At 44.7% G+C, this 21,127-nt stretch overlaps 1 protein-coding gene across 1 annotated transcript in view; it reads left to right on the top strand.

The window, feature by feature from the left end:
• Positions 1-21,127, top strand: part of RNF10 (ring finger protein 10) — a 2,146,785-nt gene that overhangs the window by 1,248,339 nt on the left and 877,319 nt on the right. Inside the window, exon 11 of the mRNA XM_044069816.1 lies at positions 2,587-2,704. Within this exon, the coding sequence (XP_043925751.1) occupies positions 2,587-2,704 (118 nt within the window). The remainder of the gene's footprint in view (positions 1-2,586; positions 2,705-21,127) is intronic.

Raw genomic sequence — 21,127 nt, 5'->3', positions numbered from 1 at the left:
CAACTACAGAGATTCTGGACAAGGACTTATCACAAGCTAGCATGGAAAGTGGATGCTCTTATCATTCAGCTGGAAAAACCTTACAAGTATATGCCTTTCCTCCACTACCTCTCCTCCCCAAGGTACTCCTAAAGGTCAGGCAAGAGAAGCCAAAAATGATCCTGATTGCCCCAGACTGGCCACGCCAGCACTGGTACCCAATCCTAAAAAGCTTGTCTCAAGGCCCAGCCTGGACATTGCCTCAAATTCCTCATTTACTGACCCAACAGAACAATTATACTGCACAGCAAGCTCAAAACCCTAAATCTGGCTGCATGGTGGATAATGTAACCATTCAGAACACACCTCTCTCCAAAGCAGTTATGGATGTTATTCTGGAGGCCAGGAGGCCCAGCACCAGAAAATCATATGCAGAAAAGTGGAAGAGATTCTGTGCATGGAACCAGGCACAAGGAATTGACATGCTTGTACCAAATATTCCTCAGATTTTTACAATACCTAACTGAGATGTTGGACAAAGGCCTATCCTTTTCGATTAAAATTCATGCCTCTGCCATTTCAGCTCATTACAATATAGACCCACCTATTTTTTCACATCCACTACTAAGGCAGTACCTCAGAGGGGCCAAAAACATAAGACCCCCAAGAAGAGCACCAATACCTCCATGGGACCTCAATTTTGTCTGTGAAAAACTCACACTGTCTCCTTTTGAGCCAGCCAATTCAGCTGAGATAAAATTCTTATGGAAAACAGCTCTGCTCCTAGCAATAACTTCAGCAAGAAGAGTCTGAGTTACAGGCACTAATGGCGGTTGAACCTTTTATAATTTTCCAACCGGACAGGGTTTCTCTGAGGACAAACCCAACATTTATGCCTAAGGTAGTATCCGGTGTGGCTCTTAATCAAACAATACATTTGCCTACCTTTTATCCAAACCCACAGAATAAGGGGCAGAGACTTCTACATTCTTTGGACATGCACAGACAGCTACGCTTCTACTTGGACAAAACTAAAGCTTTCAGAAAGTCTGAGCAACTGTTAGTGGCATATCCTGCAGGATCACAAGGAAAAGCTATCTCAAAGCAGACTATTTCCAAATGGATAGCCCACTGCATTCGTTTCTGCTATTTTCAACATGGCAATTCCAGTGCCTACGGGCATCAGGCCACACTCAACCAGAGCAGGAGCTACTTCAGCGGCCTTCCTCAGGGGAGTACCAACTAAGGACATTTTGGAGGCTGCAACTTGGACTTCAGTGCACACTTTTACAAAGCACTACCACTTACCTCTTTACTCTAAATCCAGAGCAGGCTTTGCCACTTCAGTGCTGCAGGGCTTCATAGCCACTCCTAATTCTATTTAGGCCCAGCCACCCAACCTCAGCTTTGGGATTCAACCCAAGTGTAATGACTGCAACAGTGAAACACAATGAACATAGTACAGTTGTGTGCCTACCATAAATGTAGATGTTCGAGTGTATTCACTGTTGCAGTCCAGGTTACCCACCCACCATCCCCCTTTCTTTGCTGGGACTTCTGTACTATACAACCTATGTGGTGTATTTGCTTGTAGATGAAGATTGTTTTATTTTATTGCATGCTTTATTGGCATAATTTTTTAGCCTACCTTTCTGGGGGCACCTGACATTTGGGGCAAGAAAAACTGAAGAAAATGGCATCTGCTGCATCTTTTATACCCCTGGCGCACTGATGTCAGGGAAGAGGTGACAGCAACCGACGCCGGATATGGACTTTGGAATTCAGGCAGACTGTGGGTAGCCTGCCAGCAGAATAACCCAAGTGTAATGACTGCAACAGTGAATACACTCTAACATCTACGTTTATGGTAGGTACACAACTGTACTTTTGACCACCAAGGGTGATTACTGTAGCCGCCATTGTGGGTGTGTGGTAGTGTGCACTAATAAGGAAAAGGACTGTATAAGGATCAGGTTGCAGCCCTTAATAGGAGATGGGGCCTCTGATGCGATGATAGTAAAGGCACAAACCATGGTTGAGGCTGCTTGTATGATTGCTTCTCCCAGCCAGCTCTCACCCTCACTTGAGGATATCCAGGACCAGGAAACAAATGGTCATCAGTTGAATGAGGTTTGGTAGTTGGCAAGTACAGTGAGGTGAAAAATGTGTAGGGGGAAAATGGGCATGCTGATGCATGTTATGCTGTTGTGAAAAGTACTATGCTTAAGGAATGTTTGTTCCATTTCTTTTTAGGTTATCTGAACACTGGTTGTATCATTGACGCATCCAAATTGGCCTGTGATTGGTTTGCCTTTTAGTACACACTCCCACCCATTGTTGTATTGGGAGCTTGGATAGGTATTGTGGTTGCTGAGATTAGCAGGTGTATAGACATTGCTGCTGTATATCTAAATTATTTTTGTGTAGGGATACCTACAGTATCTTGATCATTGCCACAATCAGTTAATTTGTCACGGTTCACTAGGTGAAATAGCACCTTTGGTTTGATTTCCAGTGAATACTGCTAGGGATGATGTGATGCTGCAGACCCTGCTTTTAATTACAACAGTGCATGTGTACAGAAGCTGAATACTTTGTCTCTTCCAGGAGCTGCGAAGACGCTATCGCTACTTGGGACACCTGCCCCTCACCTGTGAGTTCAGCATCTGTGAGCTTGCACTGAAACCACCAGTTGTCTCAGAAGAAATACTGAGCACATTTTCAGGTTTGTATGGGGTCAAACGTGCACTCTGATTAAATGTTGACTGGGTTATTTTTGTGGGACAGTTCTTTTTGATAGGGAACCTGAGAATGGTATTCCATTAAGGTAATGGAGACTTTGATTTGTACAGTATTTCTACAGAATGTTTAGAGTATCAAATTTGAGAAGTACAGTTATTTTGTAATAGAACTCTAAGTACTCTGTAGTCAGTCTGCTGTGTGCATACGTTATAAGATAAGTATGGGGCAGTTTGTCTGCAAACCATTACAAGCTTAGCAAAATCAACCATTCATTAGATGTTCTTCGTGTTTCACCTGTTGGTCATTACATTTGGGTTATCTGCTTGCGGGTAGCCCTCAGTCAGCCTGATTAACAAAGTCTTGGGTCCTGTGTCGGTTGCTGTCCCTTCTTCCATGATGTCAGGTTGTCAGGGGTATAAAACATGCAGCCGACGCCATTACATCACTCTTTCTTGCCGTGCGGTGCCCGAAGCAGAAAGTTCACAAGTGCCGGTCGGCCAACTCCTGAAATTTTCGTTTCAGTTTCAGAACCGAAGTCTTCAACTAAATCTAAGTACCCCATTGGGGTAACTTTTTCTTGCTCCTTACAGATGTTAGTAAAAGTTAATAATTGCATTACTTGTGGAAAGCATATACCTCATAAATATTTTCATTCGTACTGTATTCCTTGCCTAGGCCCTGACCATAACGTACCTTGCTGTCTGTTTTGTGCTTTATTTAATCTGCACACTATCCGTCTGTATATTTTCGCTTCTAAATATTTCGGTTCTCTGTTTAATTATCCAGAAATGTCATCTTTTAGACATCCGACTAGTGGAATTCTGAAAAAACACAAAGATAAAGATAGAGACAGGCCGCCGAGGTCCAAAACTGCCAACGACGCTTCTCCTAAGCCAGTCGCTAGTTCGCCGGTACTCGGTGAGGTGCTTTCGCAGCCCCTGATACCCGCTACTTCTGATTCGCAGGCCCCTACTGAGACCCATTCGGAGTCCGGTATGCTGCGAGATGTTTAACTATGGAACCCGCGGATGTCTCTACCTTGGATGGGTCCAGAGCCGCTGTGCAGGCATCTGCTTCTGAGGCTGTATTCAGGCCTACTGATGTGCATATTAAACAGACGCCTCCTTTACTTATGCCTAAATCTCGATCCATGTCTAAAAAACCGACACCCAGGCCATATGCTCAGGCCTCTAAGCCTAAAAAACAAATGATAAGAATGGCTGAAGATCTAATAACTCTAATCAGGGGTAGCCACCCCCCCCCCCCTTCTAAGAGGCCTAGGACTGAAGTTTATGAATCTTCTGATCAGGATTCTGTTTTCTGACTCTTCTGATGATCTGGATTTGTCCTTACCTACTTATGAGGATTCTGATTCAGAGGACTCTCTTCTCTCTGCTTTCCCTCCTGAGGATTTTTCTTTTGGGGAAACATTGCATACTCTAAGGGAGAATTTCCACTGGGAATGCCAGGATTTTTCTGATTCAAAAAAGAGGCTTAGGGATTTCCTTCTACCTCAGCATAGGCCTTTAAGCTGTTCCTCCTGTACTAGACATTGTTGATGCTTTCTCGGAATCTAGTTTGGCCCCTGATTCCCTGCCTCCTGCTCCCAGAAAACCTAACCGATACTACAGGGTCCCAGAGTCCCACAAGTTCCTTTTCAAAAATCCAATTGCAGATCCAGAGACCATTTCACAGGGGCCCAAGGGCATTAAGACTTCTACTGCTAAAAATCCTACACCTTCTGATTGAAACTCCAGGGCGCTGGATAGATGGGGTAAGAAGCTTTACACTTCTGCAACCTTAGCCATTAGGGCTTTAAACTGCCAGTTTCATATGTTAAAATATCAGCGACATGTTATTGGACTGCTTAAACAGAAAATGATGATTCCTGACTGTGTGGAAAATAAAGAATTACAGGATTTAATGCATTCTGCCGAACATACTTTGCAATGTAGTTTTGATTCATTAGAGGCCTGTTGCAGGGCTGCTGTTACTGGGTCTGTGCTCAGAAGGCATGCTTGGCTTAAGGAGCAATCTTTGCCTGATCATGTTAAAGCTAAATTGTTGGATGCTCCTTTAAATCAGGACCGCCTGTTTGGCAACAAGGCTGAGGAAATTCTTAAAAAACATCGAAGATAAAGCTAAATCTATGCAAACTGTTACTGATTTTTTACAAGTTCAGCCTCCTAGATTTAGTAGGCACTGGCCCTCTAAGAATTGGTCCTTTCCAGCCCCTTCCAGGTCTTCTCAAGCCAAACCCAGACACAGCAAAACCCCCAGGTTTTAGTCCCAGGGGACTCAGAACTAAGCAGTGGGGGGCCTCCATTTCCAAATCTGTGAATAATAAGACCCCCCCCCATGATAAACAGTCTCAGTGACTTCCTTTTAAAATTTCCAAGCACTTATCAACTGACTGCCCCTTTGTGGGGAAGATTGCTCTTCATGCAAAGAATTAGGAACTCATTACCCAGGACAAATGAGTTTTAAATAGTGTCCCAGGGCTACAGATTTCACTTCCACACTTCGCCAACACCAACTGGGTGACAGGACCTACCCCCAAATCAGTGGGCAGAGGCCCAAAAACAAGTACTTTCTCTCTTAAGCATGGGGGGCTATTCAACTCTTACCAGAAGAGGAAAAGGGACGAGGTTTCTACTCGAGACTTTTCCTGGTACCCAGAAAAGACGATTCATGGATGTTCTTCATCTCACATTGCTGCAGTCCTTACACTTGGGTAGTCCGCTGTCCTCGGTCGGCCCGAATATCAAAGTATTAGGCTGACGTCGGTCAAGGCGCTTAAGACTGACATCAGGACGTCAGGATACAAATGCGCATGACCGACGTCATATCCTCAGTCTTTTTTGCCGCATGGTCCGATGCAGAAGCAGCGTTGCAAGTGCCGTTCGGCGTTCTGAAATTTTTCGAATTCGGAGTTTCAGACGGAGTCAAAGTTGGCTAAGTACCCCGTTGGGGAATATTTTGGTTTTTCTTGCCTCAGTGGTTTACCGGATGTCAGAAAAGTGAATAACTGTATTTCTTGTGGGAAACAGATACCGCATAGAGATTATCATACTTTGTGTATTCCTTGTTTGGGGCCTGAGCACGACGTTGTTGGGTGTCGCTTTTGTGCTAGGTTCAATAAGCGCACTATTAGCGAAGGTTGGATTGTGCCAGGTTGGTCTTTGGGAAGCGGTGCAATTATAAGATGCCGCCGGATGCTCCGCGCCGCTTCTTCAAGAAGCGCAAAGACAAGGCAGCCAAGCCCAGGCAGAAGAGTCGTCCGCACCGGACGCCGGTTCTTTAGAGGCGTCAGTGGAACCGGTGGTTCCACCGGAGGCTTCTCAGGAGTCCCAGGGGGAGACTTTGTTATTGCAGGATGTGGCCTTTCAGGAGGCAGGTCAGGCTGAAGGGGCTTCTCAGGTTACTGTACTCCCCTCCCTTCCTAGGGTGGTTAGGCCTTCTCCTTCTGTTTCTAAGGCTTCTCCCAGGGGCAGGCCAGGTTTAGCTTCTGTTGGGGTCACTCCTGGTTCTTCAGGATCTGTGCCCAAGAAGCACATGCTTAAAATGGCAGAAGATTTAATTACTTTGATTAGAGGTTCTTTGCCCCCTACAGATAAGAGGCCTAGGGTGGAACCAGAGTTGGGGAGTTTTGAGCAGGCTTCAGATGTTTCAGAGTCTTCGGCTGAAGACTTGCAGGAGTACTCTCCTTATTCTGATTCTGATGCAGATGATTCCACTCCTTCTGCTTCTCCTCCAGAGGATTTTTCTTTTCAGAGACTCTTCATTCCATGAGGGAACATTTTAAGTGGGAAGGTCAGGACTTCTCTGATTCCAGGAAAAGGCTTAGGGAATTTTTGCTTTTACCCCAGCATAGGCCTTTGGCTATACCTCCTGTTCTGGATGTTGTGGAAGATGTGTTTGCGGAGGCTTCACTTAATCCTGATTCTTTGCCTCCTGCTCCTGTTAAACCGGATAGGTATTATAGGGTGCCTGAGGCTCATAAATATCTTTATAAGAGTCCTAGGGCGACCCAGAAACTGTTAGTCAGGGACCTAAGGGTGTCAAGGCCTCTGTTGTAAAAATCCGGTTCCTCCAGATAAAGAGGCCAGAGCTTTGGATAGATGGGGAAAGAAAGTCTATACTTCTTCCACCTTAGCTATGAGGGCTTTGAATTGCCAGTTTCACATGTTGAAATATCAAAACTATCTTCTTTCTCAACTGAAGTCTAAGGTAGATGCTCTGGCGGAAGGCATTGAGTGTAAGGAACTACAGGATTTGGTACATGTCTCTGAACAGGTGGGTAAGCATTCTTTACAATGTGGTTTTGATGCTATACAGGCCTCGTCTAGGGTGGCTGCCACTGGGTCAGTTCTTCGCAGGCACGCCTGGTTGAGGGATCGGAATTTGTCTGAACATGTTAAGACAAGGATTTTGGATGCTCCTTTACAGTCTGATGTGTTGTTTGGTTCACCTGTGGAGTCAGTCTTGAAGAAAATGGAGGACAAGGCTAAGTCTATGCAGACTGTTAAAGATTTTTTGCAAGTCCAGCCTCCAAAATTTAGTAGGAATTGGCCTGCTAAGGGGTGGACGTACCCTTCTTATGATTCACAGTCTAGGGGTAGATCTAGACGTGGTAGGGGCAGAGCTCAGAGCTCCTTCAGACCTAGAACGGGGAGTTCTCCTGCACAATCTTCAGGGGAGGGCAGGGGCCAGTCCTTTCGTAAACAGGCCCAATGACCTACCCTTTCAGCTGCCAGATCCTTCTTGTCTGGCAGCACCTTTGGGAGGAAGGTTGGCACTTTTCAAGGAAAATTGGAGTTTGATTACCCAAGACAGATGGGTATTGGATATCATACACCGAGGTTACAGGTTTTATTTCCATACCTTGCCTCCTTTCAAAGGCATGCCGGACGTTCCTCCTCAGCAAAGACTAGAGGCTCACAAACAAATTTCTCTGCTGCTCCAAATAGGGGCCATACAACCAGTCCCTCTGCCAGAAGTGGGCCTAGGATTTTATTCTCGCCTGTTCCTAGTACCAAAGAAGGGGAACACGTGGAGACCAATTTTGGATTTATCTCTCCTCAACACTTTTATCTGGACATTCCCAAGTTCAAAATGTTGACGTTACAACAGCTTTTACCTCTGCTGGGCAAAGATCACTGGATGGTGACTCTGGATCTCAAGGAGGCTTACCTTCATGTTCCTATCAGGCTAAGTTGCAGGAAGTATCTGCGTTTTCGGGCTGGGACTTCTCATTATCAGTTCTCTGCATTGCCCTTTGGCTTATCTACTGCACCCAGAGTGTTCACAAAGGTTCTGGCTCCAGTGATAGCTTTCTTCAGGCTAAGAGGAATACAGATCTATCCTTATTTGGACGATTGCCTGATTCTGGCTCAAGGAAAGGACTAACTTCTTCATCATTTACACTATGTGATAGCAGTGCTAAGATGCCTGGGGTATTCTGTGAACGAAATAAAGTCCAGTCTAGTACCCTCTCAGGACATGTGCTTTCTGGGTGTGAGACTGAATACAGCATCCCAGATGGCCTTTTTGACCCCGGACAAATAAAAGAATCTTTCTCTTTACTTCCATCAATTGTCTCATCAGTCCAGGCTGACTGCAAGGACAGTCCTTCAAGCCTTGGGGTTCATGGCATCTTGTATTCTGGTGCTTCCCAATGCCAAACTGCATATGAGGAAGCTACAATGGTATCTCAAAAATGTATGGACACAGCACTGCCAAGATATGGACACTGTCATTCAGATAATACCTTGCATTCAAAAGGAATTTTTGTGGTGGGCTCAGGAATGTCACCTAAACAAGGGACTCTCTGTGACCCGGCCAGAGACGAGTCAGATTCTAACGACAGATGCCTCAGACAAAGCTTGGGGAGCTCATCTAAATGGAAAGTGGATACAAGACACGTGGCCTGCCAGACTACATCATCTACATATCAACTTGAAGGAGAAGTTAGCAGTCCAATTTGCATTAATAGCTTTCAAGGATTTACTTCTTCCAGGGCAGGTGTTGATTCTAACAGACAACACAACTGTCATGTGGTATATCAACAAGCAAGGGGGAACTCATTCTTATCCTCTATGCAGACAAGCAATGATTTTGTGGGAGACTGCTCTCAGTTTACAGCTAAATCTTCAGGCAAGGTTTCTGCCGGGAGCACAGAACTCCTTAGCAGATGTGTTGAGCAGACAAATTATGGATCCCCACGAGTGGAAATTGGATCCTCATGTATTTAAGAAATTGACAGTGTCATGGGGAACTCCAGACATAGATCTGTTCGCTTCTCCAATAAACTACCAGCTGCCAAAGTTTTGCACAAAAAGGTTTCATCCCACAGCCTGGAAAGTGGATGCTCTTTCATTCAATTGGAGCAATCTTCATGTGTATGCCTTTCCACCTCTGCCTCTCCTCCCAAAGGTACTTCTGAAGGTCAGACAGGACAAGCCAAAGATGATTTTAATAGCTCCAGATTGGCCTCGACAGCACTGGTACCCACTACTGAGAAGTCTGGTGGAGCCTCCATGGCCTTTACCTTGATTCCACACCTGCTGTCTCAGGAGAACGGTCATTTACTCAATGTCAAACTTCACTCTCTTCACCTGACAGCCTGGCATATTCTGTTCTAAACCCTGGAGGGTCTCAGCTTCCACAGCAAGTTTTGAATGTTATTTTGGAGGCCAGAAGGCCTAGTACAAGGAAAGTGTACGCAGACAAATGGAAGAGATTTTTATTTTGGAGTGCAGCAAAGGCATTTGATGTTTCTAAGCCTAATTTAAGTGTGGCTCTGCAATATCTTACTGAGTTACTGGACAAAGGTTTGTCCTTCTCTTCTATTAAGGTTCATGCTGCAGCAATTTCTGCTCACTATGACTGTGACCCACCATTGTTTTCTCATCCTTTGTTTAAGCAATTCCTTAGAGGCGAAGAATATAAGACCCCACGAGAGCTCCTACTCCTGCTTGGGATCTCAGTTTTGTGTTGGAGAAACTCACTCTACAACCTTTTGAGCCTGCAGCTACTGCTGAGTTGAAATATTTATCATGGAAGACTGCTTTTTTGTTAGCCATTACCTCTGCGAGAAGGGTTTCTGAATTACAGGCCCTTATGGCAGTTGAGCCTTTCTTAATTTTCCATAAGGATAGGGTATCTTTGCGTACTAATCCTTCCTTTATGCCTAAAGTGGTTTCTAGTGTTGCTTTAAACCAAACTATTCATTTGCCTACTTTTTATGCAAACCCCCAAAATAAAGGGGAAAAGATTTTGCACACCTTGGATATACACAGGCAGTTGCGATATTATTTGAGCAGAACTAAAGGGTTCAGGCAATCTCAGCAGTTATTTGTTTCTTTTGCTTTGGGTTCTCAGGGCAAGCCTGTGTCAAAACAAACTATTTCTAAGTGGATTGGGTTTTGCATTGCTTTCTGTTATTCCCATCATGGTAAGGAGATTCCAGCTGGGATTAGGCCTCATTCCACTAGGGCTACTGCCACTTCCACAGCTTTTTTAAGGGGGGTGGCGACTAAAGATATTTTGGAGGCAGCTACTTGGAGTTCAGTGCATACTTTCTCTAAGCATTATCACCTTCCACTTTACTCTAAATCGAGGGCTGGTTTTGCCACTGCAATTTTACAGGGCATTTTGGCAGCTCCTACTGCTTTATAGGTTTGCCATCCTCCCTTATCTCTGCTTTGGGATTCTACCCAAGTGTAAGGACTGCAGCAATGTGAGATGAAGAACATAGTACAGTTTTGTACCTACCATAAATGTAGATGTTCGAAGATCCACATTGCTGCAGTCCAATTACCTCCCTCCTTCCCTCTGTAGTTAGAGGTGGTTGTGTGGTTTGGGTTGTACATATTGTGAATATTGTATATATTGTACATATGGTTAGTACAAGGGTGTTTGGTTGTTTTTTTGCTGTCTTTTGGTTTTGACCTTTCTGTTTAGGGTCTTCTGACATCTGGGGCAAGAAAAGACTGAGGATATGACGTCGGTCATGCGCATTTGTATCCTGACGTCCTGATGTCAGTCTTAAGCGCCTTGACCGACGTCAGCCTAATACTTTGATATTCGGGCCGACCGAGGACAGCGGACTACCCAAGTGTAAGGACTGCAGCAGTGTGGATCTTCGAACATCTACATTTATGGTAGGTACAAAACTGTACTTTTCCTATCCTGGACCGGTCTAAACACCTTTTTGGAGATTCCAAAATTCAAGATGCTGAGACTTCGATTACTTCCTGTGCTAGGCAACGATGCCTGGTTGGGCAACACTAGATTTAAAAGAAGCATACCTGCACGTCCCAATCAGGGAATCTTGGCAGAAGATACCTACCCTTCAAAGCAGGCTACATGCGCTATCATTTCTCTGCACTGCCCTTTGGCTTATCTGCTGCACCCAGGGTATTCACAATGTGCCTAGCTCCAGATATTGCATTTTGCAGGCAAAGAAATATTCAAATATGATAAAGAGCACCAAAACAGACAATAAATCCAACCACAGGACTACCAATGTAACTTTAAGTGCTTTCACTCACTTTAATGCACATGAGCTTCTTCAGAACCAACACTGCATTAATTACAAACTGTTTAAATACCATTTGATATCAAATCACATGACTTTCATTTTGAAAAACCTTAAAGTGAAATGACTAAATACATTTGAATTATTGAATCAAACTATTATTTGATGCACATATTGTCACCATAATAATGATATCTAATCAAGTGGTTTAAATATCCATATAATAAAAAACTATAAAATTATTTAATCCTAGCCATCTGCAGAAAACATTTCATGTTGACTGCACCATTGAGGCCAGGAGGTCCGTCAGCTAATATCTACCACAAACTTTCCTTACACTCTAAAAGTGTCTTATAATCACCAGAAAACAAGTCCGTGTTAATCCTTTCCAAGACAAAAAAAGAACATTTAAACCGTGCACATTCTGTGGAATGAACAGCCAGAGCATCGTTAACATCCTTATTTCTTATAGCTAAACAATGCTCAAATACTTTTGTTTAATGCTCTGTTTTCCCAACATAGAACTTTTGGCATGTCACATGTTGCACAATATACCACATTGGTCGTGTTGCAACAGTAATGCCCTCTAGCCACAAACTTTCTTTTTAAATGTTTGAAATCTAAACTGGACACATTACTCTTGTATCTACACTGTTTACATTTACCACATGAAAAACTTCCGACTGAACTTGTACTCTGATTTTTCTTAAATTCTAAAATGTGCTTGATGCTAGTTACCTTTTTGTAACTAAACAATGGATGTTATGTGATCCTATCTCGCCTACATTCTGAATGATGGGTTCGGAGCCGATCCCTCGGCTCCGACTCGGCACGCTTATGCCAAAGAGCGAAGTCTCTTATTGGCTGAGCTTACTATATCCCAGGATGCACCACTGCCAGTCCCCCAGATCTCGTTTGCCGCTTCCCTGCAAAGACGTGGTCTCGAGCTGGCTGGGCTGAGTAGCTTTTATTAACTACTTTTTCTGTCAGTTTTTTGCTCTTTATATCACAAAAGCCGTTTTAACGGCTATCGCTGCCTTTGTGTACGTTTGAGTAGTGAAATATTTTGTGTGTGATTGGGTTGAGTTTGTTTCGGCCCCCCTTACAAACCAGGGCCTTTTCGGTCAACCGTTGTAACTGAAGCTTTTAGTGGTTTAAAGTTCCCGGTCATTACAGCTAAGGTTGTGTTTTACACTATTACTGTAAGCCTTGGTTTTTTTTTGTCACAGCGAATCTATAGTTGTTAAATTTCCTGTCAGAAATTGTTTAACATCATGTCTCAAACCCCTAGGCCTTCGGGCTTTAAAAAATGTTCTAAATGTGCTTTTAAGATGTCTGTTACTGATGACCATCTACTTTGTGTATATTGTTTAGGGGCAAAGCACTTGCAGGAGTCATGCAGCGTATGTCACGCTTTTTCCTCAAGGGTCCTCCAGGAGAGGAAAAATAAATTGATTCTCAAGGGGTTAATTAAACCCTCTTTGAAGAAGCCTTGTCTTCCTCTCCGGCTCCTGCCAAAAGAAAGGGCTTCGTTCCGACCAGTCTGTCGGATCCGACTGCCAAGAGACCTAGGCAGGCCTCTCCTTCGGCTCCAAAGACTTCGGAGCCGAGGTCGAACGGTCTGCCTCGATGCCTCCAGTATCGACTCCTGGCTTCGGAGCCGATGGCTGGGGCATCGAGGCGGGTCACCTTCGCCGGCTCCACTGCTCTCGGAGCCGACAAGGGCCGCTCAGACACTTCCTCCTCGGCCAAGTCTACCTCGGCACCGATGGAATCTGGTGTGTGTTTCCTCGGCGCCGATTCTCATCGAGTCGCCGAGCCGGTCCCCTAGTCCCTTGGGGCCGAGGGAGAGGTCTTCTCGAACCCGCTCTGTTTCCTCTCGGTCTTGAGAATGTCGGATTCTGATATAGACAGGGTGCTCCAAAGACTGTTCCAGTCCCCAGTCTTCCAAAATTTGTTTCTGTTCCGACCCAGTTGGCTTCGGAGCCGATGACCATGACCCACCCCATTGCCATTCCTCCTCCGACTGCTTGCCCCTGGAGCAGGTGCTCTTGGAGCCGGTGGAGATCTCAGGGTCGGCTCCGACCCTTACTCCAACCCGGCCTCGGGTCCGAGTTTGGTACGCTGGACTTCTTCGGCTGGACCCGAGGGTGATGTTTGGGACCTATGCTTTCGGTTCCGAGCCTCCCTCTCGGTGCTTCGCTGGGACTTCCGTCTACCATCATGGCTCGAGACCGGACACTCCCAGGATTCTGGGGTCCGGCTTTCAGGGCCATGAGGAGTGCCTTGGCCAAATCCTCTTCGCCATCTCTCCGGTTTTACCAGCACCTTCCTGGGCGTGGAGACTGGGTCTTTGGCAGTTCCCCTGTCCGTAGCCAGCGGAGCCCCGAGGCCTGAGGTTACCCCAGTGGGGTTCCCTCCTCCTGAGGGTTCTTCGAGTTGTCTTCAGAGGAACCCCAAGGAAGAGATCGTGCAAGAGGAAGCACGTGGACTCCCGAGTCTATTACATCGGACACTGATATGGATGATGCGGAGGGGTCCCCTAAGTCGCCCTCGGATGATGTCTCTTTGCAGACATCTTAGAGATCCTCAAACAACGAGGCGGCTGGATATCCAAACCCCTCTGCGGACGAATCAGTGCTCCTCAAGGCCTTTGGGGCTCAGCCCTCCGCCTCCTGGGTGTCTCCGCCTTCGACGAGCTTCTGGATTTAGTTTGTCGAAGGCGGGAACATCCGGATACCGTGGAACCAGTCCCTTCTCGTCCAAACAAATTTTATCTGCTCCCCGAGAAGGAGTTCCTTACTAAAGGAGTGGCTGTAGATGCCATGGTGGTGGCATCTGCTACACAACAGGACGTGGCAGAGGCTTCAACGCCCATCCATCCTCCTAATAAGGAGTCTAGGAGTATGGATAGGTGCGGAAGCGCACCCTGACTTCAGCGGCCTTTACCTTAAGGTCTCTGAATTATTTGGCACATTTTACCAGGCTTCAGAGGGATCTGGTCAAGGAGTTGTCAGATTCCTCTCGGTAACCTACCTGAGCAGCTAGCCCAGTCCGCTAGCTCTCAGTTGGCTATCCTTACGCCAATTGCTAACTCGTCCATGAGGCTCATTTCCTATGCGGCCGAAGGGCGGTAGAGCGGCAGGCACAGGCGTGGCTCTACGTGAGACAAGCCTGGCTCCGCTTGTGTCAGTTCATGGAGGCCTTCAAGTCTTCCTTCGACGCTCCCTTTGATGGGTCCTCATTGTTTGGACCCAAGGTGAAAGACACCCTTACCCGCTGTGAGCAAGAGGGAAAACGTTATCTGCCGTGGGGGCCCGTTATTCCACTCCCTTCGGCCTTACCCCAAGGCCAAAGGAGGGGGAAAATGTGGTTCAAAATCTCGCAAGTTTTTCTCCCAACAGCAGGAAGATTCCCCGCCCAGAGGCAGAGGGCGGGAAATTTTTCAGGGAGACGCCATCCCAGAGGCGGCAGAGGGCCCCGCAATTCTGGAGACCGCGAGTCCTTTCGTGGCTCTTCAGCCTCCCACACGCCATGAGGGATTGCCCGGCTGTGCTGCTCGAGCCAGTCGGGTGTCGCTTGCCAAGCACCTAAAAGCCTGGGAGTCAATCACTCAGGACAGATGGGTGCTTCGCATCATTGCCGGAGGTTACAGCATCCCATTGACATTCTCGCCCCCACCCTCCAAAAGAATCCCGGGCCCACCACCCAGTCAAAGGGAAATGGCAGCCGCAGAAGCTTTAAAGCTGCTAGAAAAGGAGTCATCCAACCAGTCCCCACAGACCAGATCGGATCAGGAAATTACTCCAGGTTCTTTTAGTGCCAAAAGACAGGGGACCTGAGACCAATATTGGATCTCAGCAGACTGAACCAATCCGTCACGAAATCCAAATTCGAATGGTCACGTTACAATCCATTCTCCCATTGTTGGAGAAGGATGTTTGGATGTGCTCCATAGACCTCAAGGACGCCTATTATCACATACCGATACATCAGGCGTCCAGAAGGTATCTGCGCTTCAGCCTGGGAGTCAGTCATTACCAATTTTGCGCTCTGCCCTTTGGTCTCACCACAGCCCCCAGGGTGTTCACCAAGTGTTTGGCAGTAGTGACGGCTCACCTGAGAAGTCTTGGATTCCAAGTGTTTCCCTATCTGGACGACTGGCTCCTGACTGCCACCACCAGGCATCTACTAATGGACAACCTCAAAGCCACCATCTCCTGGGTGTTACCCTGGGATTACATTCAATTGGTCAAAGTCTGTCTTGCTGCCCTCTCAACGCATAAAGTTCATAGGAGCAGAGATAGACTCAAGATTGATGCGCGTCTTTCTTCCTGCGAAAGGATCCAAACTTTACAGGGCCAAGTTCAAGCTCTGATCTCGAGATCCAAAGCCCCAGCCAGGATGGTCCTTCAGGTTCTAGGCTCAATGTCTGCCACGGTACTTTTAGTTCCTCTAGCAAGGTTACACATGAGGATTCTTCAGTGGCTCTTGTCAACTCAATGGTCCTTTCAGGATCTTCCCTCAATCACCACATCATGATTACGGAAATATGCAAAGGGACCTTCGCTGGTGGCTTCAAACATCCAACTTGGATCAGGAAAACCCTTTGTTCTCCCTCCAGTGGTTACCCTGACGACAGATGCCTCCCAGATAGGGTGGGGGGGGCATTGTCTGGGCAGGCTAGTTCAGGGCTCCTGGCTTCCGGATGAAGCTCTTCTCCACATCAACGTGTTGGAAATGAGGGCTGTACTTCTATCCCTACAGGCCTTACACAAGTTTCTTCCTCAGGGCATCATCGCCATCCACACAGACAACATGTCGATGGTTTGGTATCTGAACAAACAAGGAGGGACCAGATCGTATCCCCTTTGCAGAGAGGCCATGAGAGTGTGGGAATGGGCTGTAGCTACCAACCGCTTCTTGGTAGCGACCCACATCCCGGAAAGTCAAATATATTGGCGGACAAATTAAGCAGGACAATTCTCTCTCCTCACGAATGGTCTCTAAACCGCACAGTAGCAGCCCAGGTTTTCAAGAGATGGGGACGCCATGCTGCACCTATTTGCAACTCCACAAAACACCAAGTGCCAAAGGTTCTTCTCCTTGATTCCACATCAGGAAGTACCAGCCATGGATGCTCTAGCACAACCTTGGCCAACAGGGCTACTTTATGCCTTTCCTCCAATACCACTCCTTCCCAAAGTTATTCAAAAGCTTCTCAACTAGGGTCTTCAATGATTCTGATTGCCCCATACTGGCCTCGCCAGATATGGTTTCCTTATCTAAAAAGCATGCAGTGGACGATCCGTGGACCTTAGACCTGATCCCGGATTTGCTAATCCATCAGTCGGGACATTGGCATCAGTCCCTTCAATCTCTGAAATTGACAGCTTGGCTCCTCCACTTCCAACCTTAGTTAGAAGTCACACACTAGACCCGGAAGTTGTTCACATTTTATATTCGGCCCACAAACCCACCACTAACAAATTGTACCTCAGTAAGTGGAAGAGGTTTGCTATCTGGGCTCAACTCAAGGGCTTAGACCCTATCACTGCTCCTGTCCCAGAGGTTTTGAAATTCTTAACATCCCTGTTTAATCAGGGATCTTCTGTCTCAACTATTAAAGTTCAACTAGCTGCTATCTCTAAGTTCCATGAATCCACGGACCCTCCTTTGATGAGCAGCAAACTATGCAAAACATTCATTAAAGGTGCGAGTCTGTTAAGACCACCAGTTTTTCATCCTGCACCTCCGTGGGATCTTGATTTGGTGCTTCGCGCATTAACATCCCCCCCCTTTTGAACCGGCTGCTACATGCGAATTAAAATATCTGTCTTGGAAAACGGCATTCTTAGTGGCTATTACTTCGGCAAGAAGAGTCTCAGAGCTTCAAGCCCTGTCTATTAAACCACCGTATTTGATTTTCCACAAAGATAGAGTATCACTCAGGCCTAATCCATCCTTTGTTCCAAAGGTCTGCTCTAGTTTCTGTCTTCAACAATCTCTAGAACTACCAGTTTTCTTTCCAAAATTCTCTAATGAAGCAGAATACACTCTCCATAAATTGGATGTTCACAGGCAATTACGCTTCTATTTAGACAGGACTCAGCAACTTCGTAAGTCAGACCAGTTGTTTGTGTCCTTCTCAGATAATAAATTGGGCCAAACCATCACAAAGCTACAATCTCAAAATGGATCAGAGATTGCATAACTCAGGCCTATTCTTCTTGAATAAACATCTTACATCATCCATCAAAGCTCATTCTACCAGAGCTATGGCTACTTCTATAGCCTTTCATTCCAAGCTCGCTATATCGGAAATTTGTGCTGCGGCTACTTGGTCCAACCCGCACACTTTCATTTCCCACTACAAATTGGACGTGGCATCTAAAGGACGAGCATCATTTGGTTCCACGGTACTCAGGAGTGTTTTCCAGTGAGCCACCCAGGATTCAGGTGCTAGGACGCTGTCCCATCATTCAGAATGTAGAGATAGGATCACATAACATCTTTTAGTTATGTACTCACCATAACTTCAGATGTTTGGGATCCATCTCGCCTACATTCCTGATACCCACCCGCCTTCCCCCTGCCTTGCAGATCAGAAGAGATGGAACGGTTTTGAGCTCCACTGTTTTTATCTTGTTTCATCTGACGATGTTATATAAGCAGGGTATGCATGTGTGCATGTATGCGGACAAACTAGATCTGGGGGACTGGCAGTGGTGCATCCTGGGATATAGTAAGCTCAGCCAATAAGAGACTTCACTCTTTGGCATAAGCGTGCCGAGTCGGAGCCGAGGGATCGGCTCCGAACCCATCATTCAGAATGTAGGTGAGATGGATCCCAAACATCTGAAGTTATGGTGAGTACATAACTAAAAGTTTGTCACCTAAACTATTGACCAATTCTGCATTGCCCAAAATTACCTTCCAATGTTCCAAAAGAATCTCTATTACTTATTTCATTGCAAATAGGTATAGGAAAAGCTAAAATGAAATTCTTGTAACCACCATTCGTGACACTGAGATGTGACCTTACAGATGACATTGTTGTCTAAAACTGAACGTGCAGAAGTGACCCCAAGTTGTATAACTTCCTGAATAATCCTGTGAAGCCAATTCAAGTCATAACCTTTTTGTTGAAAAAAACTTAATTTGTCTACTACTTCTAAAAAAACTGAATATTCAGTGGTCATTCTGCTGAGTCGTATAAACTGACCTTTGACAACCCCACTTTTCCTATGGTCAGGATGTAAACTCACGATGTAAGTACTGGTTAAAGGTGTTCTTTCTAAATATCTTGCTCTGAAAATGCAAAATGTTAATGTCAAAAGTAAGATGTAAATCTAGGAAGTCTATGGAGTCCCCAAAACTGCCAATAGTCAACTTCAAAAAAGTAGTGCTACGATTAAGATGCTCAACAAAAAGTAAAAAACTGTCATAGCTGCCCTTCCAAAGAAATATTAAATCATCTATGTATCGCCTGTAAAACAAAATGTTTTCTACAAAAGGCGACGCATAAAGATGTTTCATTTCCCAAAGGGCCATAACAATGTTGGCAAATGAGAGTGCTACTCTTGACCCCATAGCTACTCCAGATGTTTGCTGAAAAAAACTCTGACCAAATTTGAAGACATTATTAGTAAGAATTAATTCCATAAGGGTGCAAGCAGTGTTGACCATAACATTTTCAAGAACTGTATACTCAGATATTCCTTCAAGTATTCCAAACCAACCTCCTGATCAATGCTAGTATATAATGAGGTGACATCCAAACTTGCAAAAGAAAAGGAAGTAGAAGAGCAGCCATCTACCCCTTTAAGTTCATTTAACAGTTCTAGTAAATGCCAAGAGTCCCTTAAATAAAATTTCAATACTTGAACAAATGGATTAAAGATGCTATCAAGCCAAACTGAAATGGGTTCTGTCTTAGAGTATGATGCAGATACAATAGGCCTAAAAGGGGGGCAAGTATGATTTTTATGTACTTTGGGAATACCAAACATTACAGCCATTTTAGGGTATTCCACTTGTAAAAACCTGTACGTGTCAAAATCTATGCTGTCTTCACAAAATAAATCAAAGTAGTGTCCAAATTCCTAAAGCAGTTGAGGATGTATTCACTACTAACTGCCTTATAACAGTTGTCATCAGCAAGTAAAGTAAGCATAGCTTGTTCATAAGATGTAGTCTTCATAACTACTAATGAACCCCCTTTATCTGCCTTCATAACTCTAACTTCATTGTTGTTAAGTTAACCAGAGCCCTGCTTTCACCCTCAGGCAAATTAGAATCAAGAATATAACTTTTCATAGTTCTAAACTGTTTTTCTCAGTGTACCAAACATTTGGATGGTAGAATTCAAAGCTGGATTGTAAATACTGTTCCTTTTAAACACGTTTGTCACAATTTGAGCGTTGGGAATGTTGTCAAAGATAAAACTTAAATTTAATTTCCTGAGGTACAATCTAAAATCCACAATTAATCTAGGAATATTCACAGCATTATTGGGAACAAAAGAAAAGCCCTTTTTCAAAACAGAAATAACTTCATTGTCTAGTGCATCACCAGTCAAATTCAGCACTTCTATATCAAAGGTCAGTTCTTTCTCCGATTCCTCCCTTTCACATTGCTCTTGTTGTTCACTTGTGTCCACTTGGGAGTCTTTGTTCCCTGTGGAGTCCACTAAAAAAGGACCCAAATCATTGTTTCCTTTATTGTTATTGGACACGTGTGCAGAACGGCTGTTAGTATTACCATTACCAGCAAATCATTGTTTCCTTTATTGTTATTGGACACGTGTGCAGAACGGCTGTTAGTATTACCATTACCAGCAAATCATTGTTTCCTTTATTGTTATTGGACACATGTGCAGAACGGCTGTTAGTATTACCATTACCAGCAAATCATGGTTTCCTTTATTGTTATTGGACACATGTGCAGAACGGCTGTTAGTATTACCATTACCAGCAAATCATTGTTTCCTTTGTTATTGGACACGTGTGCAGAACGGCTGTTAGTATTACCATTACCAGCAAATCATTGTTTCCTTTATTGTTATTGGACACGTATGCAGAACGGCTGTTAGTATTGGCATTACCAGCAAATCATTGTTTCCTTTATTGTTATTGGACACGTATGCAGAACGGCTGTTAGTATTGGCATTACCAGCATTGTCAGAACAGTCAGAATTGTCAACCACTGCACTTGAATTGTTGTTGCTGTCAGTATTATCAACAGTCTTATTAGTTGTAGATGGAAAATATCTCCTGCTTTGAACATTGTAGTTGAATTTAAGTGGATACACTGACCCATTAGAGTAAGCCTGTAAATCTCTAATAAGCTTACCTCGTTTCCTAACCACTATTGATGCTTTGTCTGTCAACTTTAACACCAATGCTACAATACAAAGTATTGAAGCAAGAAAAACTAGAGGAAGACTAAATATTTCTGTCCAAAGTCTCCATTTCCTCTTTCATTTCTGAAATATCTTTGGTGTATTGTGCTATCAAAGACTTCATGAGAGAAATACCAGTCACATTAAACATGTCCACTAGCTCTTTGTATAAAGCATCACCTGGTTTAACACAGTTAGGAAACTTAAACTCTTAGGCCTTGTGGAACACAACCACGCCTAATGTTTTCTTCGAAATACAGTATTTCAAGCTGTAAGGACGCTATCTTAATAGCTAACCATTCTAATTTAAAAATATTATCTTTGCACAATTCAAAATCTCGATCCTCGTTACAAGCATCATTGGCACTTACTTGAAGGGAATTGGCACCTTCTTTAACATCCAAAAATGGATTAGAACTGGTGGAAAACAAGTTGTTAATCAAGTCTGCTTCACCGGTGCT

This window comes from Protopterus annectens, chromosome 4.part0 (genome assembly GCF_019279795.1).
Source record: "Protopterus annectens isolate FY-2018-M chromosome 4.part0, PAN1.0, whole genome shotgun sequence".
Taxonomy (NCBI): domain Eukaryota; kingdom Metazoa; phylum Chordata; order Ceratodontiformes; family Protopteridae; genus Protopterus; species Protopterus annectens.
The sequence above is the reverse complement of the archived record's forward strand: the minus strand, read 5'-3'. Positions and strand labels throughout refer to the sequence as shown.